A 26586-nucleotide genomic window follows, 5' to 3' on the forward strand; every position below is an offset into this window, starting at 1 on the left:
GGCAGACAACACTCTGGACAATACCTTTGAAAACATAGGCTGAGACATCCCAGATGAAATGGCCACTGTAGTTTGAAATGATCCACTAGCCAAAAAATGGAGTACTGACAGCACCTGCACTAGAGGCGGAATCCCTGTGGGTTGGCGGATGGGTGACATCAGGTCTGGCTCCAGCTGGGCACACAGTTCCTGTATAGTGGCAGTGTTGAGTCTATAGGTGAGTATGACATGTCGTTCTTCCATTGTCGACAGGTCCACCAGCGGTCTGTACACGGGAACATTCCTCCGTCTCCTCGCAAGTCCCAGCGGACGGTGCCTAGGAAGGACAACATGGAGCACAGAGTCAATCAACCCACAGGTAAGTTCCCACAGCCTGCACAGTACACAAATCTCTCTGGATTGAATAGCTTGTATGAGTGTCGATGCAAGGCCTAGCCATGTGTGACGCAGTGGGAATTAAGCCATGTGGGCCCTTGAAATGGCAGCTGCCTGACCTGTGAAGTGTGACAATGTGAAGTGAGGTCATTGCGCTGGCGTGGCATGCTGTGGCGGTAGGCGGTCGAAGACCGCGGCGCAAAGCAGCATTGGTTAACATTGAACCCTATGGGTTTCAGGAGCCAATGACGATGTGCGCCGGCGGTCGCGGTACGCACCGCCGCGGGCGTGACCGCCATTTTCTCTCTGCTTAATCACACGAGACCTGACCATCCACAGGAGAGGACCTATACTGCAAGTGCTGCTGTGACCTCGGTCTGGAAGTGACAATGGCTGCTGCGACTGGGGAAAGGGCCCCCGCCTTCAGTTCCGAAGAGTTGGAGAAGCTCGTGGACGGGGTCCTCCCCCAGTATGCGCTACTCTATGGTCCTCCAGACCAACAGGTGAGTACACGGGGGCCAATGCATAGTGGGCAATGCCTGTGATGAGTGGGGTGGATGTACGATGGAGGGGAGGGGAGCGAATTACGAATGCATGGCACGACAGATGAGAGCATGTGCCACCTGGCAAGTTTGGGGAGGGGGGGCCACTCACATCGAGCATGCAGAAAAGTGATGATGTTTCTTTTCCCCCCCTGTACATCTCACATAGGTCAGCGCCCATCAAAAGATCGATATTTGGCATGCCATCGCCAAGGACGTCCAGGCCCTGGGGGTCCACAACAGACGGGGCACCCACTGCCGCAAGAGGTGGGAGGACATCCGCCGCGGGAGCAGGAAGACCGCCGAGGCTCTGCCTGGGATGGCCTCCCAACCTAGGAGGGGTGCCAGTCGTACCTTGACCCCCCTGATGTCCCGGATCCTGGCGGTGGCCTACCCCGATTTAGATGGGCGCTTGAGGACATCACAGCAGACACAAGGGGGTGAGTACCAGCACATTCAGCTAAATTTGCGCGCAGTGGAGGTGCCTGGGTGGGGGAGGAGGGCTGTGGGTATCCCTAGGCCGGGGCGATTTCTGTAGGCTAGGCCCCTCCGTGAGGTATGGTCCTGTGCCCCGCCCCCCACCTCTGTAGGGTGCCTAGTAACGCTATTCATGGACCTGTGTATTCTGTGTGGGCAGTTGTCGCCCATAGGCTTGTAGGGCATGTCCCAGGGAATGAGTAGTGTACCCCAAGTGCGCAGCGTAGTGCAGGGGCCTTCTGTGTCTGTCCTCTCCGCCAACAGTGTCCCCAATGCATGCACTCAACTTGTCTTTATTTCTCCATCCCCCCCCCCATTTTCTTTGTTTTTCGGTGAATGTGTGCATTAGCATCATCAGGCGGAGGAGAAGTGGCATCGGCGCAAGAGGGAGCTGCATCTCACATGGCCCCCGGAGGGCCATGCAACGGACTCCGACATGACCAGTGGGACGGAGGGCGAGTGGGGCTCCACCACGGGGACCCGTGCAGACGTCAGTGACACCGACACGTCCTCGGATGGGAGCTCCCTTGCGGTGGCGGCAACATCCGTGCCACCCAGCGCACCAGCTCCGCCCTCCCAGCAGCCCCTCGGCCTTCGGCCCGTGCCCGCACGGCCAGGAAGGCGGCCATCTCCTTCGCCCCAGGCACCTCAGGCCCTGCCCCAGTCACCCCTGCTGCCCTCAGTGAGGAGGTCATTGACCTCCTGAGGACCATCATTGTTGGGCAGTCTACCCTTTTGAATGCCATCCAGGGTGTGGAGAGGGAGGTGCATCAAAGCAATGCATACCTGGAGGGCCTTCATTCGGGTCAGGCTGCCCATCAGCGATCGTTCAACGCTCTGCCCTCAGCACTGACGGCAGCGATTGTCCCTGTCTCCAGCCTCCCTGTTCTAACTCCCTCCACCCAGTCCCACTCCCCTGTTCCTCTGCCTATCCCATCCACACCTACAGACCAGCCTGCACACACCTCAACACCCAAGGGAAGCTCATCCAGACATAAGCACCACAGAACACACAAGCATTCACACAAGCAACATACAGATGCAGACATGCCAACAGCCATTACCTCCTCTGTGTCCCCCACCTCCTCGTCTCCCTCCTCCCTCCCTGTGACGTCTACACTCACACCTGCATGCACACCACCATCAGCCAGTACACCCATCACCAGCACACCCTCCACACCAGTCCGCACACGTGCAGTCACCACCCCCACTGCCATGTACACGTCCCCTGTGTCCTCTCCCAGTGTGTCTGTCACCCCCGCTTCCAAACCACACAAACGCAGGCAGGCACCCAACCAACAGCCATCCACCTCACGTCAGCCTCCAGCCCAAGCACCTGCACCCAAAGACACCAGACTTGACTCTCCTACAACCACATCCTCTTCCTCCACTCCCATACCCACTCCAGCTACCCTTCGCATGGCTCCTAAAAAACTAATCCTCTATAAACTGGACCTCTTTTCCTCACCTGACCCACCCCCTCCATCTCGTAAGAGTTCCAAAAACACCTCAGCCACCACCAGCCCAGCAACTCCCAAGAACGTCGTGGCTGGTTTTTGGAGTCCGCCCTTTCCTTGTGCAGGGACATCGGCCAGCAGCAAAGGCACAGCCAGCCCCCCCCCTGGGAAGAGGAGCAAAAAACTGAAGGGCAGGCGCGACAGGCCTGATACGCCTGCCCCCAAGGAGGGTAGCCTTGCACCGTCACCTGCCACATCGGGTAAGGGAGCCAAGGGCCACGGAGAGTCTGCCAAGGAGGGCAAGGGCAGCAAAGCGCAAAAGGGAGGGAGCAGCCGACCTGGCCATGAGGGCCCCACCAGCCCCATTCCGGGGGTATCGGAGGAGACCCAGGGCCCCAGGACTCCATCACAGGAGGGCCCCGCAATGGAAAGGTCCGATGCTGACTGAGCAGGAAGTATTGGCCAGGTGTGGTTCACTCGAAACACAAGACAGGCACCGCTGAACAGGGCCCCGCCAAGACAGGCACCGCTGAACAGGGCCCCGCCGTGAGGAGCACCGCTGAACAGGGCCCCGCCATGAGAAGCACCGCTGAACAGGGCCCCGCCGTGAAGGGCACTGCTGAACAGGGCCCCGCCGTGAGGAGCACCGCTGAACAGGGCCCCGCCGTGAGGAGCACCGCTGAACAGGGCCCCGCCGTGAGGAGCACCGCGGAACAGGGCCCCGCCGTGAGGAGCACCGCTGAACAGGGCCCCGCCGTGAAGGGCACCGCTGAACAGGGCCCCGCCGTGAGAAGCACAGCTGAACAGGGCCCCGCCGTGAGAAGCACCGCTGAACAGGGCCCCGCCAAGACAGGCACCGCTGAACAGGGCCCCGCCGTGAAGAGCACCGCTGAACAGGGCCCCGCCGTGAGAAGCACCGCTGAACAGGGCCCCGCCAAGACAGGCACCGCTGAACAGGGCCCTCCTGTCAAGCACAGCTCCGCTGGGCCCTCCTGCCAAACACCGCTCCGCTGGGCCCTCCTGTCAAGCACCGCTCCGCTGGGCCCTCCTGTCAAGCACCGCTCCTCTGGGCCCTCCTGTCAAGCACCGCTCCGCTGGGCCCTCCTGTCAAGCACCGCTCCGCTGGGCCCTCCTGTCAAGCACCGCTCCGCTGGGCCCTCCTGTCAAGCACCGCTCCGCTGGGCCCTCCTGTCAAGCACCGCTCCTCTGGGCCCTCCTGTCAAGCACCGCTCCGCTGGGCCCTCCTGTCAAGCACCGCTCCGCTGGGCCCTCCTGTCAAGCACCGCTCCGCTGGGCCCTCCTGTCAAGCACCGCTCCGCTCGGCCCTCCTGTCAAGCACCGCTCCGCTGGGCCCTCCTGTCAAGCACCGCTCCGCTGGGCCCTCCTGTCAAGCACCGCTCCGCTGGGCCCTCCTGTCAAGCACCGCTCCGCTGGGCCCTCATCTTAAGCACCGCTCCGCTGGGCCCTCCTGTCAAGCACCGCTCCGCTGGGCCCTCCTGTCAAGCACCGCTCCGCTGGGCCCTCCTGTCAAGCACCGCTCCGCTGGGCCCTCATCTTAAGCACCGCTCTGCTGGGCCCTCATCTTAAGCACCGCTCCGCTGGGCCCTCCTGTCAAGCACCGCTCCGCTGGGCCCTCCTGTCAAGCACCGCTCCGCTGGGCCCTCATCTCAAGCACCGCTCCGCTGGGCCCTCCTGTCAAGCACCGCTCCGCTGGCCCTCCTGTCAAGCACCGCTCCGCTGGGCCCTCCTGTCAAGCACCACTCCGCTGGGCCCTCATCTCAAGCACCGCTCCGCTGGGCCCTCCTCTCAAGCACCGCTCCGCTGGGCCCTCCTGTCAAGCACCGCTCCGCTGGCCCTCCTGTCAAGCACCGCTCCGCTGTAATCCACCTGATGGACTGTGGCTTTGCACCCCCCAGGATGGCACAGTGGGCAATCCACCCACTGTAGAGACTTGAGAGACTGTGGCTTTGCACTCCCCAGGATGGCACAGTGGGCATGGAGGCCCTTCGTGGATCTGGCGTCGTGGACTCATGTGGCTGAGGTGCCCCCCCTTCCCTTCCCCCTGAGGTGCCAGTTTTTTATTTTTGTGATGCCCCAGCAGTGTTCTCTCCAATGGACTCGATCTCGTGTGAGGGCTTTGCCCATGTGTTGGTGCACATTGGCCCACGGACATTTGGACTTTGCAAAACTGTGCCGGACTTTTGCTACTTGTATATATATAGTTCTAGATGTGTATTAATTCTTTATATATTGGTAAGTTCGCTATACTTAATTATTGATGTAATATAGTTCTATTTTTACAATCATTGCCTTTTGTCTTTGCATTTTTGTTTTGGGGGTTTGGGGGTGTCACTCTGACTTTTCAATCTGCATTGGTGTGTAGGTATTTCGGTGGGGGTGAGAGTGGGGGTGGGTGTGTGGCGTATGTGTGTGCCCGTAACCTTTCCTCCTCCCCCCTCCCCTGTGTCGTAGGTGCAGTACTTACCGTTGTCGTCTGCGGCGACGTTCGTGATCCTGGAAGAAGAGCAGGAAGGCAATGGCTGGGAGGATGTGGAGTTCCGGTTCCATGCTGTCCCGATTCCGCGTGGAGTGTGTCGAGGTGAGCGTTTTTCATTGGAAATGTCTGTTTCCGCCGTGTTTTTATCGGCGGGGCTCCCGCCCCGGAAAAGGTGGCGGATTGGTGAGTTGTGATAGGGTGGGCGGTACATTGTCTGCCGCCTGTCTGTTGGCGGTGACCGCCGCGCTGTTTGTTTGTGCCGCTGTGGCGGTCGGAGTGTTAAAGCGGCGGCCTGTGTTGGCGGTTCCCGCCAGGGTCAGAATTCCATTTTTTGGACCGCCAGCCTGTTGGCGGGTTGGCCGCCGCTTTAACACTGACCGCCAGGGTCAGAATGACCCCCTAAGAGTCTTATTCCATAGAAAACAATGGAAATTATGACTTTGCACAAAGTACCTGGTTAGCGTAAAAAATAAAGCAGCACGGGCGAGCGTGCGTTGGAAAAGGGCAGCGGTGCGTCGATTCCTTCCTCACAAGGGAGGCCGTGCATCGTTTCTTCTCTGGTCAGGTCGGCGATGTGTCGTTTTTCTCCCTCGCACAAGAGCGATGCATCGATTTCTGGACGGGGCAGCTCGGATCTGCGCAGAGTCAGGTTGACTTTGACACTCCGGGACAATGCGTGGAAAATACTGTTGCACAGTGTTATAAAACCAAGCTGTGTGGGGTTTGCAGCCACAAACGGGTGTTGTGCATCGTTTCTCCAACCGCAATGCGTAAATTTCCCAGCCGCGATGCAGGTGGAGCATTGATTTTAGCCACGAACCCGGTGGCGTGTCATTTATCAGCCGTGTTGCAGATGGCGCATCGAAAATTTCCCTGTACGGCATTCTGTGCGTGGATTTTCAGTTCTTGTCTGCCAACTTCACCTCTCAAGGGCCCAGGGTCTGGAAAGGACAACACTTGGCAGGGCTGGAGTCTCAGCAAAGAGTCCAGATGTTAGAAGAGGAAGTCTTTTAATGCCCTGAGACTTCAAAACAGGAGGCAAGCTCAGCTCAAGCCCTTGGTGATTCTTCACAAGCAGGAATATTCCACAAAGTCCAGTCTTTGTCCCCTTTCACAAGCCGAAGCAGCAACTGCAGGATAGCCCAACAAAGCACAGTCACAGGCAGGGGCAGCAGTCCTCCTCAGCTCTTCTCCTTGGTAGAGGTTCCTCTTGGTTCCAGAAGTGATCTCATTTTCAGGTATTTTGGTAGCTCTTCTTATACCCCTTTCTGCCTTTGAAGTAGGCCTACTTCAAAGGAAAGTCTCTCTTGTTTGTAAGATCCTGCCTTGCCCAAGCCAGGCCCCAGACACACACCAGGGGGTCGGAGACTGCATTGTGTGAGGGCAGGCACAGCCCTTTCAGGTGTAAGTGACCACTCCTCCACTCCCTCCTAGCACAGATGGCACACCAGGATATGCAGGCTACAATCCAGCTCCCTTTGTCTCACAGTCTAGAGGGGATTCATAAACACCACAACTGTCAAACTGACCCAGACTGGCAATCCACAAACAGGCAGAGTCACAGAATGGTTGAAGCAAGAAAATGCTTACTTTCTAAAAGTGGCATTTTCAAACTAACAATTTACAAACCAACTTCACTACAAGATGTATTTTTAAATTGTGAGTGAAGAGACCCCAAACTCCATATTTCTAACTGCTCTCAAAGGGAGCCTGCACTTTAAAGTTATTTAAAGGCAGCCCCCATGTTAACCTATGAGAGAGATAGGCATTGCGACAGTGAAAACTGAATTTAGCAGTATTTCACTGTTAGGACATGTAACACACATCAGTACATGTTCCAACTCTAACATACACTGCACCCTGCCCATGGTGCTACCTAGGGCCTACCTAAGGGATGCCTTGCATGTATGAAAAGGGAGGGAATGTTTAGGCCTGGCAAGTGGGTACACTTGCCAAGTCGAATTGGCAGTTTAAAACTGCACCTACAGAAACTGCAGTGGCAGATCTGAGCCATGTTTACAGGGCTACTAATGTGGGTGGCAGAACCAGTGCTGCAGGCCCACTAGCAGCATTTTATTTACAGGCCCTGGGCATCTTCTAGTGCACTTTACTAGGGATGTACTAGTAAATAAAATATGACAATCATGGATAAGCCAATTACGCATACATTTTAAACAGGAGGACTTGCACTTTAGCAACGGTTAGCAGTGGTAAAGTGCCCAAAGTATCAAAACCAGCAAAAATAGAGTTCAGCCACACATCAACAACCTGGGAAGCAGAGGCAAAAAGTTAGGGTGTTTTTTTAAATTTGCTTATAAGTTTTTACTCAGAGGACGCCAAAACTGGCAATCACTTATATATTCATAAAGACCTATGCAGAGGAAATAAGTTGCACTGATCATGGCCTATGACAGATGACATTACAACTGACACTGACTGCATCACTGGTGACACTACATATAACCTTATCACTGGCAAAATAGACAATGTTCTTTGTTTGGCTATATGTTGTATTTTTCTAATGGTGTTAGTGTGTTGGTTTCTGTTATGTATTGGTAGAAATACTCTGAGCTCAAAGTCTAGTCCCGTTCCTTCTTTTCAATGTTATTTGCTATAGAGGAGAACAATCTTTCCTATGGACATTAAAATTGAAAATATAACGCCTATTACCCTTTTCTCCCTGCTCCCCTTGGGTGGAGGTACAGGAAACTTAGCATGATGAAACGTTGCAAATTCTGCAAAGTATTTTGAAAGTGTCATCAGGATTGGCAAGCAGCACCCAGGTCATAGGAAAAAGAAAACTATGTTTTCAATTGGAGAAAATTCTAAACATAACTACACAGAGGATATTAATCACAAGAGGTGAAGTCTCATGAGGATCATGATGCCCTTTACCACCCCACAGCAGCAGAGACAATATTACACTATACACAACAGCATATATGGTTTACGCCAAAGCATTGTGTCAGGTGTATACTTTAAATACTTTTAAAAACTGTTTAACCAAAACCAGGATGCCAGTGGCTGCACTTGTGCAATAAGGTAACATCACATTGACGACAATTACCATAGTTGTTTCCCTGTATAGTCTTTGTAACATGCAATATGTGAGACAGTAAATTGTGTTTTCTTATGTCAGTTGGACTGTATCAATCAGTGTACGACTATTGTTCATTAGTATTATTGAGCCACATTTATTTTCATGGTTATGGCATACACACACACACACACACACACACACACAGACAGACAGACCATATCAATTTATCTATCTATTGAGAGACAGACAAAAAGAAAGATAGAGAGATACCGAAACAACTGCTCCGTTAAAGTGCAGTTGTGGTTACAAAACAAAATCTAAAAACACAAACTATTTTTAGTTACCATAACACGGTCTCTTGGTATGCACTGCTTACGATCTTACATAAGACACCATTCATGAAATGTATTTTAAATGACATCACTGATTACTTTACTTTTGACATCATTGATGACAGTATAGAACACAACAGAAAAATATTTCTTACTGTACCTGTCATGTAATACGCTTTGTATTCACCCATTCGGACAGTCTTGATGTCACCATATTGTCCAGCTGCACCACTGTTGGGATGGAAGAGTACCTGTAAACAGAGATACATTTTTTACAAGCTTAGTTTAGGAGGAAAATATCTATGGATTTGTGATTAACTATAACTCATGCTTATTAGTAACTATAACTCACATCTCGACCATAAACAGTTTTGGCATTATTGATGTCATTTCAGATGTTGCAGTGATATTATCGGTGATGTTATAGAACATGTCATGAGTGACGTAATATGAGGGGTAATAAACAGTGCATGGCGAGGGTGCAAGCTGGCCTGCAGCCAGGCCCTGCATCCAACCGCCTGCAGGGAAGCATGTTCGGTTGGTCTTGCATATCATAGCCGAACTCGGGCAGACTTACTGACTGTGACAAAAAGTACCACACAAAAATATAAAAAGTGGGCCTATTAGCTTATCAATGGGTGAGCATATCCATACATATAAAGCAGATCTATCATCCTCTCCAAAAGTCACCAATATTTGTAATCTAATGTATATTTCAGTAATTCACATAATTCAATGTTTAACAATCAGTAATTATTATAAAAATGTTTAAGAAATTTCTAATAAAAAACATGTTTGTGAGTCTTTCATGCACACCAGTGAAGTGCACATAGCTCCTAGTATGAATGCTTGAAAGAAATATGGCAAGTGCTCGTCGGGTCAAGGATTTAATGACCCAAGAGACTTAGGGGGTCATTTTGACCTTGGCGGACGGCGGATGCCATGGGCATGGGCACTGCAGGGGCCCCCAGGGGCCCCGCGGCACCCCCTACCGCCATCCTGTTCCTGGCGGGAGACCCGCCAGGAACAGGATGGCGGTAGGGGGTGTCAGAATCCGCAGCCATGGAGGATTCTGTAGGGCAGTGGTAAACCGGCGGGAGACCGCCGGTTTACCCTTTCTGACCGCGGCTGAACCGCCGCGGTCAGAATGCCCTCGGGAGCACCGCCAGCCTGTTGGCGGTGCTCCCGTGGTCGGTGACCCTGTCGGTCACCGGCCGCCAGGGTCAGAATGACCCCCTTAGGCCCATATTTATACTTTTTTAGCGCCGCACTTGCGCCGATTTTGCGTCAAAAAAACGACGCAAATGTGGCGCTAAAAAAGTATAAATATGGGCCTTAGGACCTTATTTATACTTTTTGGTGCAAAACTGCACTAACACAGTTTTGCACCGGCTTGCACCATTTTTTAGCACCAGCTGGGCACCATATTTATGGAATGGTGCAAGCCGGTGCAAAGGGTAGTCTAGCTTTAAAAAAAATGACGTTAGGCAGGTTTGAGTCAAAATAAATGACTCTAACCAGATTAGCATCATTTTTTGACGCTAAGGGGCATATTTATACTCTGTTTGCACTGAATTAGTGTCATTTTTTTTTTTTTACTCTAATTCAGTGCAAAACTAACTCCATATTTATACTTTGGTGCTAGACCCGTCTAGCGCCAAATTTATGGAGTTAAAGTCATTTTTTGGAAGTGGAAACCTACCTTGCCTTAATGAGATGCAAGGTAGGCGTTCCAGTGCAAAAAATGACTCTATGGCCTTAACGCCATATTTATACTCCAATGCAAAAATGGTGGAAGGGAGGGAGTAGGGGTTAAAAAAAATGGGGCAAAGCTGGCTTTGCCCCATTTTTTAAAGCCTGGGTCAGGGCAGGTGTTAGGGGACCTGTGGGTCTATTTCCATGGTGGAACACCATGGAATAAGCCAACAGGTGCCCTCCCCAGGCCCCAGGGGCACCCCCACCCACACCAGAGGGACTGCGGAGGATGGGGGACCCCATCCCAGGTAAGTACAGGTAAGATTGCATTTTATTTTTGAAAGTGCCATAGGGGGCCCTGAAATGGGCCCCCATACATGGCACAGGGTGCAATGGCCATGCCCAGGGGACCCCTGTCCTCTGTGCTGGCCATTGGGGGCATGGAAGGTTTAGCACCATAAAATGACGCTAATCTGGTTAGAGTCATTTTCTTTTACTCTAACCTGCCTAAAGCCATTTTTTGGTGCTAAACCCTCTTCTTCTATACTGCCAGCCCCACCCGACTAGACTAAAGTCATTTTTTTTTACTCTAGCCTACCCTTTGCACCGGCTTGCACCATTCCATAAATATGGTGCTCGGCTGGTGCACAGAAATGGTGCAAGCCGGTGCTAAACTTTTTGGTGCAAAACTGAGTTAGTGCAGTTTTGCAGCAAAAAGTATAAATAAGGGCCAATATTTTGTACGTTTGCACCACTTTTGCGTAAAATAATTACGATAATGCAGCGCAAAATAAGTATAAATCAGGGCCTCGGTGCTAGACGGGTCTAGCACCAAAGTATAAATATGGAGTTAGATTTGCACCGAATTAGAGTAAAAAAAATGATGCTAATTTGGTGCAAACTGAGTATAAATATGCCGCAGAGTATAAATATGCCCCTAAATATGACGTTAAGGCCATAGAGTCATTTTTTGCTTGGGAACGCCTACCTTGCATCTCATTAAGGCAAGGTAGGTCTCCACTTTCAAAAAATGACGTTAACTCCATAAATTTGGCGCTAGAGGGGTCTAGCACCAAAGTATAAATACAGAGTTAGTTTTGCACCGAATTAGAGTAAAAAAAAATGACACTAATTCGGTGCAAACAGAGTATAAATATGTCCCTTATTGTTTCTTTGTAATATTGCTGGGGGAAGGTGCTGGACTACCTGCAGCCTCTAACAACATAAAAAAAAATATAGACAAAAAACCCTTGCAGGGCATTATGGGGCACTCCTTCAAGGAGCAGTGTACAATAAATAAGCAGCACCAGCTTTTCATTTATTATTCACTTTTCCTCAAAACAACTGTTCTGGGTGCCCACCCAGGACACCCTTTTTCAGGGTCAAGTGCACAAGAGCTCCATCCCTGTTGTAATCTCTCTTTGGGCTTTTAACCACACCCATGTCACGCCTGTCACTTTTATTGGGCTTGTCTTTTAAAATCCGCTTGATTTAATTAGTGAAAGGCATGCATACGTCATGCCTATTCCGGTGTTTAGCCCTCCTCAAGAGCACCGACCAACTACTGAAAACATACGGGGCTCCATGTTTTCAGCCTGGTTTTTGCAATACTTTATCTTTTTATTTTCCACACAGTGTGATTGCGCTGGGTTTTACATAGCGCGATCACACTTGTTTTTTTTCTTTGAATTTATGTGGCAAGAAAAGTCCAGTTGGGCGTTTACAACGCTAATAGTTCTAACTCGAGCAAATGTGAGTCCTGTTGCATTGCAAATGCTTGTTCTACTTACTGTCTATGGGTGGGTTGCTGCCCCTCTCCCTAATCCTTTATGACCACAGGGGCCCCATCACCTGGGTCCTTTCATTTTTGTAAAGAGAGGGTGCCGTCCGCTCCCTCTCCAGTCAATACTGGCTCTGGGGACCACATATCCCAGGGCCTTAGGTGGTTGCCCCAGTGTCTACCCAGGGTACACACAGCACACACTATTGGGAGTATATGGGGGAGCCCCAGGGTCCCTGAGGCCCCACTGGCTCCTTGCAGGCACCGTGGGGTGCATCAGGAGTCGGCAAGCGAGAGCAGGTAGTTTTTATTGCTCCAGCTGGGTGGGGAACAATCCGAGCCCTGCATGTAAAAAAACAAATGTGTGCTCCCACTCGGTGGGAGCATTTTTACAGCTCCCAGTTGGTGGGAACAGACATGTTTTCCTGCCAGCACAGGCATGCCTTTCCTGCTGGCACATATGCAAAACCATGGGGGAAGAAGCCCTTGTAACCCTACTATACCTATCAAACAACAGTAATACAATAGTGGTAAGTAGTAGCAAAAATACAGATATACTATTTACCACAGTGAAAACCTTAATTGATCACTGGATTAACATTTGTGTCACTTATAACACCAATTCTTTTCTCCTAAAGAAATGTATTTGTGCCACTCTTTGCCCCGCTCCTTCTCTTAAAAAACACATAATATACACAATTTTGGCACAGTGCACAACAATAAACCACATATATACATCACATCACAAAAAAACATAAGTACAATTATACATATAAATTTTTCGGGCAAGTTACTCAGTATAATGGATACCGTGCTATAGTCTCCCTTCGCTATTCACAACTGCGGGCTGCCAATCAGCTTTTCCAAAAGCAGTCCACTGTACGAGGTAGTACTAATAAATACCATCATTGATTTGTAATTTTTCCATAATATTTAAAAGCGGTATAGCCCTATTTCTTCAGCTTTAATTCATAAATTTGTAATACTCCTCTGACTGTTGGTTGACGCGTTTTGGCGCTTCATCACTATAGGCCTCATCAGGACATTGTAAGGAAAGTAGTACCTAAATGTAGGATTGCACATGTATATACCCGTTATTGAAGCGGCAACTCTATTATATTATTACCAATACCACCAGGGTGACATGACCCTCTGTTCACCAATGAAATAATTATTCACCTTGTGATCAATCCCTATCTGCTAAAGAGTCCAGGAAACCTCTGTGATGATAAATATAAAAAAAAAGACACATACATGCAAATTTCATATTTATAAGAATTAAAACATGTGGTGAGGTTAACACTCTGTCTCCAATATATAAAAAAACTAAAAAATACAGCTTCTGTGGTGGATTTGAAAAAAAATTACCACAACACCCGAGTGTAGCACAATAATTTGTGAAGACCCTTAACCCAAGGTTACTATGTGTACGGGCTTGCACTGACCTTTATCTGGTCAGAGACACCGGACCAAACCATGGGGCAGATTTATGGAAAGTGGCGCTGCACCGAGTGCAGTGCCACTTTCCCTGTGCCCCTTAGCACCCCCTTACTGCCACCATGTGTGTCCCGTATTTAAAATATGGTGCAGTGTAGGGGGCAATAGTGTCATCTTTCATGACACTATTGAATGGAAGGCCCCTTTTAACACCTGCTCTTGAGCAGGCGTTAAAAGTGCCGTAAAAAATGGCGTATGGCAATCTCATAGATTTCCTTACACCATTTTTCTGGCTCCTCTAACGGGGTACCCCTTTTGCATACATTATTCCTGGCGCATGCATAATGTAGCGCAAAGGGTTACAGGGTGGCACAATGCATGCATTGTGCGCCCCCATGTAAATACGGCATGGGGATTTTGGCCTCATTGGGCCACATTAACGTCAGAATAAATTACATTAATGTGGCGCAAGGTGGCGCTAGGGATCTATAAATACGCTCCCATGTATTTATACACGGGATAATTTGTTTCAATAGATGAATACTTACCAGTATTGTATCACTGTTGTTCCCTGCTGGTACAGACATGCCTTCCCTGCCCGGGCACTGTGCCTTGGAGGTGGGCTCCCCAGGGAACCATAGTGGAGCTGGCCCCAGGGAATGGGATATTCAGGGCCCTTAGAGGCTCTGGGAGGGAGCTGTGCACCCGCCTCCCATACAATTAACTGTTGGGCCCAGGTATGAGTTCCCCGGAGCCTTTACAGACTCTAGGAAGGGGGCTGTAAAACCCCTTTTTAATTTTAAATCGGCCTCCAAGGATGGGGTTTTTGGTGCCTTAGTGAGGCTCGGGGAGCAATGCTTAGCAACCCCCTCCACTATGAAACTGTGCCAGGCCCCAGGGGATGGAGTCCTCAGTCTATGATCAGCCCAGGGAGGGGAGCTATGCGCCCTCTCCCTTTATATTATATTTTAGTCCTCAACTATATGGTCCCTGGTCCTAAGTGAGGCTTAGTGAGGGATTGCAGCAAAAAAACATTTTTTAATTTACATTTTGACCCCAGGTGAGTCCTTGTCAGATCCCCACACAAGGGCTAGGTGGTCCCATGCCCCCTTATATCTTTTTTCATAAACAAATTCAGGACAGTGGATGGGTTCAACCTGCAGTACCACACAAGAGAGCCTCACTGGGTACTGCAGATCCAGCCACTGGAAAAGTGGTTCCTGCAACAAAATACGTAAGGGGAGGTCCATTTGGGACCCCCTGCACCACCCCAATGGGCCTCGGGGGTCAGGGTGTGCTCAATCTCCCTCCTAATTTGGACTTTTTCACGGTTTTTCAGGACTCAAATACTGAACCCCTGAGTCCTGTAATGGCAGCAGCAACACTTGTCTCATATTGAGGCCTGTCAATCTGATTGCTGCAGTACTGCAGATTTGTTCTCTGGATCCACTGTACCAGCTCGTCAAAACCAGTATTAGGGTTTCTGAGATCATGGGGGTGCCATAGGACTAGATATGCTTAACATTTAACTCCTTCATGCTCACCCTGAGCACCTTTGTAAATTCTAATTTCTCCCAAAAACACTGCTGAACAGATTTACACCAAATAACAGAAAGCACTACTTATTTCCAAATCTGGTGTAATTCCATTTGGCTCTTTTTTCTGTATAAAGAAGCAAAGTTTAATATAAGATTTAAAATAGGAAATCTCACTTCTGGGACCCCTGTGTTTTTTTGGCCTGTACTTAATGATTCAGTGCCACACTTTCGTTGAGGCACTAACGTTGATGAACTTTATCTAGAAAGTTTAATGCAGATTTGTGAAATGGTGCCAAAGTTATTAAGAAATCAAAAAAAACATTTCCCATGGAAAGTCTAACTCACTGTAACTGCAATGGCGCCATCACTATTAGTGTAATATATTTGCTCATGTTTTCTTGCATGCCTGATGTTGAAGTGTATTTTAGATATTTTTAGATGCTTTCGTCAATTGTTGTTTGGACAAAATACATTTTTTTGATCTGGCATACATCTTTGGAAACAAAAGTAGATATATTTTCAATTTGCTGATTGGCCTCAAAACAATTTTTGCTCATCACTGTAGCAAAACACATTTACACCAAAGTTTGCATGAAATTAGACCTATACTTAGAACAGGGACTTTTCAAGTTTAGTACACATCTGTTGAATAGTGTTTGAGAGTTTTACATAAAGGTATCCAACAGGCTTCAAATGTTTAATCAGTCATATATCTACCCCAAGAATTCTTTAAATTAGGACTGAGAAATCCTGAGTTCACAAACTTGGGTCCTGTGCCTAATTTATAAAAAGATTAAGCCAATTCCATTGGACAAGGGATTGTTTTCTTCCTCAGTCTGAATCCGTGGACCAGAGTGTGCTGACTGGATGGGTGTGGCTGCAGAATCTTCAGCTGGAGGTTGGAATAAGGAGTTTTCTTTGATGCCATGATAACGTGAATAGGGAAAGGGTAGCTAGAATCGACAATTCAGGCCCCAAAAAGAAAAAAACACTGTTTTGGTATATGGACCACTGTCCATATGTCCACTGTCTTCTTGGCTGGTCATGTGGATTGCAAACACGGACTAATAATTAACTCCTGATTTGCATTGCTAAAGACTGTGAAAAGCCTTCAGGCTGAGCATAGCAGGTGTTAGGTGCAGGCCCTGGCCAGTGGCCAGGCCATGTAGCAACTCCCTGCTTTGCATAGTCAACATCGACGTGTGATAAGAGTTGGCTGGCCTGTAGATTAGATGCAGGTCTCAGCAGACCTTGGCCACAGGCCAGGCTTGCACCCAGTTCCTTTTGTGCTCGACCTAAGACTATTCATAGTTGTCTCATGGTAAAAGCACTGACAACCACACCCTGCACCCAACGTTGGTGCACGGTCTGGTCAAATGAGTTACAGAAATCACTTTCTGCTGTGCTCAGTGGTTTTTAATTATATGCTGTAAAATAGAGCTGTAAGCTAAGGCTAGATATTATAAATAAATTATTTTATGAGTGTTTCTTTAATGAAAGCAATAGCTCAAACATAATAACTACATGCGTAATGGGTGCCATCTACTTTTTAAGAGATAAAAAAGGATTCAATGTTTTCAAGAGAGATGCTGACTTTAAAAAATAACAGTTTTTGTGTTATGTATTCGTTTTGATTTTTTTTTTTTTTTACTGAAACAAAAATATCTTTTCAACCTACCAACTGCAGTTTTAGAAAATATGTGAAAGGTGCGGAGAATCTGGGAGAATAACACAAAAATAAGCACTTAAGGTTGCCACTACTGACTACCAGCATCCACTATTTGTGAATACCTATTGTGTACAATTTATACACATGTATGTATTAGCACAGTGCAAGCAGTAAATGTAAACATTTTGATACCATCTTACCAGATTGGCTTCTCTTCAGTATGCATGCTAGGGGGCACTTCTTCATTCAGAGATGTGTCTGTGGTAACCAGGATGTTGATGGCAGAAATTTCTCATGATTCATTTTTCACTTTTCAGCTCAAAAATCACTTTTATGTTTGATGTTGAGGCACCCTGTCAGTGTGTAAGTGTCAACACTGTATCCACCAATTGGGACTCAAATGAGGTTTTTATTTCATGCGAATAAAGGTGTAGCGTAGCCAATTATGTTAGGGGGTTGCGAGGCAGAAATTTCCTGACGAGCAATGAGGTCTACTCAACTAAAAATGATAGGGTGGGCTGGGGGCGACTCGACAGTAATAATGGACAGAGTTAGGGGTATTAGTTTTCAGTTATTTGGAAAAATGCAGCCACTCTGTGTAGGGACTCAGGCCCATATTTATACTTTTTTTAGCACTGCATTTGCATCATTTTTTTAAGCAAAAGCGGCGCAAACGTACGAAATAAAATTATATTTTGTAAGTTTGCGCCACTTTTGCGTAAAAAAATGATGCAAATGTGGCGCTAAAAAAGTATAAATATGGGCCTCAGTGAGAGAATCTAATCTATGTAGTCCACTCTAGCCCTGTTCCTTATCACGGGAATGTAGAGCAGAGGGACCCAGGACATGAGGGTACCATAAGCCCATAAATATCATTAGCAAACCAGGCTTAGGATAGGCAATGAGAGCAAATCTTGAAGCAGCCTCGGCTCAGCAGCAAACCGTGTGTGCAAGAAAAAAATGAATCAGGACGGGCAGGCAATGAGTAAAGTGCAAAATTTAACATTTTGCAGAATACCTAGCAGTATGTAATGATATAAGGAGCCTAAACCTCCACCACATTTTTTTGGGATCTAATAGGACAATAAAACTCTTATACAGTGTGGTGATCTACACAACAAAGAACCAATAATGCCTATTTATTTCTTCCTTTTAATAGAACATCTAGAAATTGTATTACACATTTAAAGATGTTAAGATTATGTGCATTGATTTGTGTGCTGAAAGACATTGCAATTTGTTTCGTTCTGCTGGGCCTTACAGTTGTTCATTTCAGCTTCAAATGATTGTTGAGTTTTCAGCTACTATTTCTAATTATGTGATTTTGTTGCCATTCTAAGTAGGGCTTATTTACAAGCCCCTAGTGCCACCAGAGCATCACTTTTAGCAACGCTCTGGTGCCATTTTCCATATTTACAAGGCGGCGTGAAGCCACTTTGCGTGATTGACGCTGGCTTGTAAATACGGCCCCCAACTCCGTTTTCTGTGGCAGCGTGGTGTCTAATGGGTGTTGCTGTGGGCGTTCCACTGCAACACCCAATGCATTTTGACACTGCCCCAGATTTACGAGGATTCGTAAACCTGAGGCAGTGCCAAAAATGAACGCCACGGCATGGTGTTACAAGGGGAAATACTTTTATTTCTCCTAATTTTCTTTGCTTTTCCAATGTGTGCAGCATTCTGCAGCACATATAGGAAGAGCAAATCACCATTATTGATTGTTTATGTACAGAAAGGAATACCTTCCTGCACATAAACAATCATTCCCTGCAACACAGGCACCTTTGCACTATGGTGCATGCAGTGGTGCTAGGCAACTAATTTTAGCACCAGCGCTAGGGGAAACACAGGGTGGACCATATTTTTGTAAATATGGCACATCCCTGCATTTCCAAAGTGACACAGTGCAGTGCTGCCAATTTTGGCGCAGCCCCATGCTGCTCCACCTTCTTGAAAATGAGGCCCTTAGTATTTGTGGATGTAGTAGGTTTAATCAAACTCGTTCACACTGGGTATATTGAATGATAGGATATAATTCCCTAGTATAACTGGAAAGAATGATGTACCACTGAGGGAGCAAACACTTTGACAACTGTATTAGGTTGACTTGTATTGTCCTTATGATGGTCACAGGTATTGGGTTTAATTGTGCTGTTTTTTAGGGTGATATGTTAGTGTGGTACACCTTTAGGCTACCTAGCACCACACACACACTTTTGCACCATATTGCTTCTGTCAAGCCTGCCATGTGTCTTGTAGTGGAAGGTTATCCTTTGAATACAAAATACTATGCTTAGGCTAATTTTTACATTTTTCCTAGGTTTAGACCCCTCAGTCAGATGCATTCCTATGGCATTAAAAACCGGTATACAACAGTGTGCCTGATAAACACTTCTGAAACATGAGAATACTAGCTTCCCTCCCTCACCAAAAAGATACAGCACACTGTCTACGTTGCAATTGTCACTCGTAGAGCAGGCACAGCCAGGCATTAGCAGTACAAGTTTCCCTATCTCAGAGAAAAGATACACCATGTACATCAGTTGACAAGCTTCTCATCCTCACATAAAAAGTACACCACAAAATCCCTCACACAAAAAAGGTACAGCTGGGCAAGTACAGTACAGGTTCCCATTCCTGATGGAACAGGTACGGCAAGGGCAGAAGTACAAGCTTCCCTCCTTCAGGGAACAAGCACATCATGTTAACAGCACTGCAAGCTTCTCTCCCTGACACTACAGCAGCAGTACAAGCTTCCCGCGGTCATGGACCAGAACAGGAATGCCTCGTCTCTCAAGAAGTATTTGTGAAGTATTAGTGAAGCCCCCTCTCTCAAATAACAGGTAAAGCACATTCTGCAGCAAACACCCTTGCCTATTTGATCTGTATATTTCAGTATGGTTGTGTGGATTGGTAAGTGCCCGGATGGTTGAGCAAATAAAACATTAAGTATGGATGGCTGTGAATAAATATCTGTTATTTCAGCACCAATATGCCCAAGGACTGAACATTTGCTTGCAAATACATATTTGCATTGTGTTGTGTGTGACGATGAGGAACGGCTTTATTGATACATGACTCAATGAATAGAGAAATGGATGGTGGTGTCCGCTGGTGAACAGTTGGATGAGTGAGAGGCTCAATTTATGTTTTGATGAATGCTGAACATGTGTGGACAGATGGACGTGTAGGTGAATTGAGAATGCGGATGGAGATTCCATGCGAAAGGATAATGTCTGTGGAATGATGAGTAATTTCTGCAAGGATGTTTGATGGTTTATTTGAGTGTATCAGTGGACTAACGGCAGTATATGTGTATGCCTGTGGTGTGTCTATGGACAAATGCACATATCGATGGGTCCTGTGTGTGCATGTGCCAGATGGATGTATCTGTGAATGGATTTGTGAAATGACCTTGACGCTGCTGCATTTGCAGCTGATTCCCTTGTACACAAGAAGGGCTATAAAAAAGGGCTAGTGACTTCTAAAATAATGTACCTGCTGGGCAACAAGGCACAAGAAATCTCTGTGATGGGAAAACAATGTCATAGAATGCCATCAAGAATCCTGTTACTGCAGTTAATGGGAGTCATCTTATGTACACATAGGAGAAATACCCCAATAATTTAAGATTTTACAATGACAAATATGATGGCTTTGATATGATAGTGTGACTTGGCCACTGCTGGCTATGAGAGAGGCCTATGGCAGAAAGAACAGCAGTGAGCTATCGCAGAACGATGTACCTTCTGGTGACATGTAGGTTCCAGTTCTAAGGTTACACATGCAACTGTGACTTCTGAAATTGTATTTACCTTGTGCCCTGATTTATAATAACATTCATAATTGATAGTGCTTAAGAATGACATGTAGCACTTTTGGAAATGGCCCTTCTTGCAGGGTCATCCCCAGTCTTTTTGCCTCCTTCCTCCTATTTGTTCTGACCTGCTTTTGTTGGCTTTAGGACTCTGGGCACTTTACCACTGCTAACCAGAGCAAAAGTGCATATGCTCTCTGTGTAAAGTGTACTGTTGATTGGTTTATCAATGATTGGCATATTTGATTTACTGGTAAGTCCCTAGTAAAGTGCACTAGAGGTGCCTAGGGCATGTGAATCAAATGCTACTAGTGGGCCTGCAGCACTGGTTGTGCCACCCACATTAATACCCCTGTAAACATGGCTCAGACCTGCCACTGCAGTGTCTGGGTGTGCAGTTTTAAACTGTCAATTCGACTTGGCAAGTGTACCTGCTTGCCAGGCCTAAACCTTCCCTTCTACTACATGTCAGGCACCCCTTAGGTAGGCCCTTGGTAGCTCCAGGGCAGGGTATATTTAAGGTAGGACATATACTAGTGTGTTTTATATGTCCTAACAGTGAAATACTGCCAAATTCAGTTTTCACTGTGCAGGGCCTATCACTCGCATAGGTTAACATGGGTGCTGCCTTTCAATTATCTTAAAGCGCAGATTCCCTTTGAGAGCAGATAAAAAAAGGAGTTTAGGGTCCCTGAACTCACAATTTAAAAATACCTCTTTTAGCAAAGTTGGTTTTTAAATTGTCTGTTTGAAAATGCCACTTTTAGAAAGTAGGCATGTTCTTGCTTATACCATTCTGTGACTCTGCCTGTTTGTGGATTGTCTGTCTAGGTCAGTTTGACAGTTGGGCTGTTTTGCACCTCTCTAGACAGTGACACAAAAGAAAGCGGGGGTGTAGCCTGCATATCCTGATGAGCCATCTGAGCTAGAGAGGAGGGAGGAGTGGTCGTTCACACTTGAAAGGACTGTGCCTGCCCTCACACAATGCAGTCTCCGACTCCCTGGTGTGCGTCTTGGGTCTGGCCTGGACAAGGAAGGATCTTGAAAACACTTGAGACTTTGCAAGGCAGAACTGGGTATAAGAAGAAAACCCAACACCCCAGACTTTTAGAACCTTTCTAGAATCAAGAGGAACCTCTGCAAGGAGAAGAGCTGAAGGAGGAGTACTGTCCCTTTGCTGTGCTGCTTTGCTGGACTGGCCTGCAGTTGCTGCTTCTGCCTGAAAAGAGTGCAAAGGGTGAACTTTGCTGTGTGTCCTGCTTGAGAACATTTTCCAAGGGCTTGGAGAAAAGCTTGCCTCCTGTTGTAAGTCTCAGGGACACAAAATACTTCAGTTTCCTTGACCTGCAGCACTGGGAACTGTGTGTTTTGTGCTGTTCAAGAGGAGAAACCACTGTGACGCTGCCAACGAAGCTGCTGGCCTGCACCGTGACCTGTCGACGCCACACTGAGTTGCATTGCCCAGCTGCGCACCGCACCCCTGGTCTCTCCGACACCGTCATCGGATGACTTCACCGAGCTGCTGCTCGCACTGCCACCTGTGGGCCCCGCACTCTGGCATCGCCTGCTCACACAGCAGCCTGGGCATCCCCGATGCTGCCGCTCCTGCTGACACCGGCGCTGCTGCCTGCACCGTGGCCTGTAGACACCACTGGTGAGGTACACAAAGCACCGTCTTGTCCCACACCCGCAGGCCCGGTCCACCGATGCAGCACCATCGACTCCTGTGTCGTTACCAGGCATCCTGCCTGCACCGTGGCCTGTGGACACCGTTGGTGAGGGTCACAAAGCACCGTCCCGTCCCGCACCACTGGCTTGGGCCTAGTGACGACAGCGCTTCAGAAACTATGATGCTGCTGCCTGCACCGTGACCTGTGGACACCGCACGTCGCACCGCCCCGCTTCACACCGCAGCCCTGGTCTGACCGACTCAGCTGGACGCCATCACGAGCTGCTGCCTGCACCGTGACCTGTGGGCACCGCACGTCGCATCGTCACGCTTTGCACCGCAGCCCTGACGCCATCCACGCCGATACACCTGACTTCATCAGCCTGGAGTTCGATCTGCAACGCGTGTGACCGCAAGGGCCCAACGACTCCTGCACCGACTCCGGAACCAACACCGTGACGTCAGCGTCGCCGCTCTCCGGAGCTCACCGCGAGGATCCCAATGCCCTGCAAATCCAAGGTACTGTTTGTGGGACTTCCCAACACCGTAACTGGCTCACAACGCCGTGGCCGGCCTGAACTGTTGGTTATGCTGATCACAACACCGTGATAGCCCCAGGTGGAGCTGTCGACTTCAAGGAACTGCATTTTTGAGTAAATCTTGCAGAGTTCAGATTTTTATTACTGTATGGTGGATTTTTATCGCATTTGGTTTTGTTTTATAGTGATAAATATTGGCTATTTTTCTTAAACTGGTGTGGTGTCCTTTTGTACTGTTTTCACTCATTACTGTGTGTTATGTGCAAATGCTTTACACATTGATTCTGAGATAAGTCTGACTACTTGTGCCAAGCTACCAAGGGGGTGAGCAGGGTTTATCTGAGCGGGTATCTCCCTTATCCTGACTAGAGTGAGGGTCCCTACTTGAACAGGGTGCAAACCGACTGCCAACTAGAGACCCCATATAAAAACAAATCTTTGGGATGCTAATGACCTTCGGTAAAGTAAACCTGCTTGTTCTGCTATTCTCTGAGGAGATATAGAACCACCCCATAGTAAATGATGCTGTGCTGGTGGATTTGAAGATCTGACTTGAATCTGGCGAAATTAAACAAAAATACATTTTGTTAGACCCTCACAGCTCCAGATAAACTCACTAGAATGCAGATCCTATTTGTGATACTTCTCATATACACCTGTGGATTCAAATAGAGGAATATTGATGCTGCAATGGTGAAAACATAAATTAAGAGTCAATTTCAATAGTTGAAGCACCATACCCCAATTGTGTAAGCATACACATAAGGCCCGAGAGCAGCATGAAGGTACAACACTGTGTATGGATCAGACAACTGTGGTTATCATCCTAGGTGGCTAGTGCTTTAAGTGGAATGAAAAAAGAGGGGAGTCTTTAAAAGGGACATAGACAAAGAAGTGTAATTAGGAATCCATACCAAAAGGCATGGCCTATGTAATGAACACTAAAATTCTCAGTGTTTCGGGCCTCTCTCTGAGCTGTATGTTATTGCATCCAGACATATAACACAACAACAGAGATGCACCTAGAAAATACAAGCCAGACCCATTGGCGTTTCGAATGTTTTTTGGCAGTATTAAATAAATGAATAACAACTATGATTTTTTGTAAATAACTAGAACTGAAAGTGTTTCAGATCTGAAAAGTTCAGACAGAATTAAACATAGTTAAGATATGTGGATAAGGAGGTGCTCTTCAGTGTCTCAGTCACTTCGACCTCACTTCACACCACTTCCTTCTGCCTCTCCTATCCTGTTACACCATTACTGAGTTTTAATTCCTAAAAATCTCTGAAATTAGCTGCATATCTCACACATCATCATTTTCCTCTTCACAAAATCATGTCACTCTTGTCTTCTGTTCATCTCCTCATTCGATCATGTCGTACACACACATCCGACCAACTAAGATTTACACACTCTATTGATTCTCTCTTGGTGCAGTCAAGATTTTGAGTTGCCCACCTTCTTCACACACTGCAGTAAAATAACAGTTACAAGTGGTGCACTTGTGACCGTCATGCTGTGCATTCAGCAGAGAGACCACGGATTGTATGTGTATAAAGTCTAAACACCTTACTCACTGCCAGGCACTGTGAGACCCGCACACTACCTTCAGACTCTCACTGTCACTTCAGCTCTCCCTCTTGACCAGTCATGAACCCTGGCCCACAACGGAAATGCACTCAGATGCCTAGCGGTGACTCAGTTCACGTGAAAAGGACATATGCCACATGGAAAAAACTGCAGAAACACAACTCGTGGGGGGGAAACAAATACTTTTAGGGAGCGCAGGGTGAAGTTAAATGATATGCAAACACGGAATGCATCATTGTTATGGCTTGCTTGTGAAGCACGTGAATGCACGATCCACTAGAGACCAATTTCAAAGACAGTTTTGAATTACTGCTGCATGTGAGGCCTGGCAACCCACATAAAGCCCTGCTGCTGGCACACTGATGTGAAGTGAGTGACGGGCAGGGGCCCTATCTGACCCATGCCCTCTGCCATGCCTGCATATCATACATAAATTCTTAGGTCACTAGGATCAATCTCAGCTTCCCTGCATGAACACATTGTGTGATCCTTGGCAAATATTTTATTTCACCAAGTCTCCTTTTTCTTCATTATCTCATATGATAGTACTTTCAAATGCATGAGTGGAGGAACACGTACTAGTTACACGTGCCATCTGACTTGCCTCTGATTTCACAAGTGGCATAGTCGTAAGGATGCGAAGAGGCATGAATATTTCAAAGTTCCTGTGTTAAAAATATCATTTCAATATTTGTCTATTGCAGTTATATAATCTGAAATACCAAGTTGAAACACTTCGGCTGTTAATTACAAGGTTTAAACATTTTGCAGGATATGTGTTGCATGATAACTTGGCAACTATTTTCTTGGCTGATCCGACTGCTATTGTCAGGCCAAGACCCGACTAGGTAATTATTCGGGGGTGTTCCACCCCATAAGATTCCCCCTCTGAAGCACCCCCTCTCCAAAAGCTATGTCCTTACATGCGACATGCCTAGCATTATGTTTCTTTGCACCCGGCTGAATTGAAACAAAACAAACAATAGATTCCTAAGCTTATTTTCCAGTCTCATTAAGGTTTTCTCCCACTAATCCTTATTTTTCTAATAGCAAGATGTTTGTTGTTGAAAATCCTTTTAAAAAGTGAAAATAAATCTGGATCAGCGGATCTACATCCTTTGCATGGTGACACAATTGTCAAGTAATGTATTTTGCAGCGGTTTACACTGTGAGCCAAGGAACTCTTTAGAGGAAGGATGAACACATATATTTTAACAAATTGCATTCTTTGTTTATTTTTAGTTTAGTCAGCAGACTGTCCGTGGTCGCAAGACATGAGCAGAGGCAGGACTTCCTGTTTGGGGATCTGTGGACGTCTAACCAAGATCCATCACTTTTGGCACTTAAAAGCACATCTTAACATATTCAAACACCCTATTTGTTCCTGAAAAAGATTGTCTGGGAGATACCTGGATCCACCTTAGTATTGATAGTGTATTTACGGGGCACTCGGAATAAACTGAATCTAAGAATAGGAAAGCCATTTGAAATTCATACGTACTGCAGAATGTGGCACTGGCGTGCAATAGGCAGATGCTTGTGTGGTCCTGTGATATACTAATCGAAAATGGTATAGCTGCTGAGGAGACCAGGGAGGGTAGTCCTCAGTACTCAGCAGATCTAGAATCCATAGCATTAGTTCACCAATGCACCAAGCGCAGTAGGAGTGCAGGATCTGCAGGCAGCAGGCAATTCTGTGTTGGCTTCAATAGTCAATATGTCACTATGGAATGGAAGGAAAGGAAGCCGACCTCAGAGCACATTAGGGCAGGGTGATTTGGGCAGCGCTGGGGAGAAGAATAAAGGAAGTCCTTGATCCCAGAACCATAAGGAAACAGGTTTTTGCCTCCATTATGGCACCAGAAAGGAGGCGGGTCTGATTGTAAAGGAGGCAGTGCTTCCAGAGCGAAGGAACCTCTCTTCATTAATAGAAGGCTTGCTAGAGCCCCAAGAGGCGTGATATTTTATTGAGGTGCCTGTAGCTTTTCAGGACAGCCCTAAAGGCTTCTTCCCAAGATTTCCCAAGGCTACTTCCCAAGACCTAAAAAAAGCCCATAAGGCAGGTCATAGGTGCAAGATGTTATTTGGTGGGGTGAAAAATACTGTAAGAAATTGGATTACTGGTTGAT

The 26586-nt window shown here is 47.3% G+C and overlaps 1 protein-coding gene across 7 annotated transcripts in view; it reads right to left on the reverse strand.

Moving 5' to 3' along the window:
• Nucleotides 1-26586, reverse strand: part of ARSG (arylsulfatase G) — a 1341775-nt gene that overhangs the window by 12337 nt on the left and 1302852 nt on the right. For all 7 annotated transcript variants that reach the window (XM_069199865.1, XM_069199861.1, XM_069199863.1 and 4 more), the window contains one exon: nucleotides 8881-8971. In XM_069199865.1, the coding sequence (XP_069055966.1) occupies nucleotides 8881-8971 (91 nt within the window). The remainder of the gene's footprint in view (nucleotides 1-8880; nucleotides 8972-26586) is intronic.

This window comes from Pleurodeles waltl, chromosome 7 (genome assembly GCF_031143425.1).
Source record: "Pleurodeles waltl isolate 20211129_DDA chromosome 7, aPleWal1.hap1.20221129, whole genome shotgun sequence".
NCBI lineage: Eukaryota > Metazoa > Chordata > Amphibia > Caudata > Salamandridae > Pleurodeles > Pleurodeles waltl.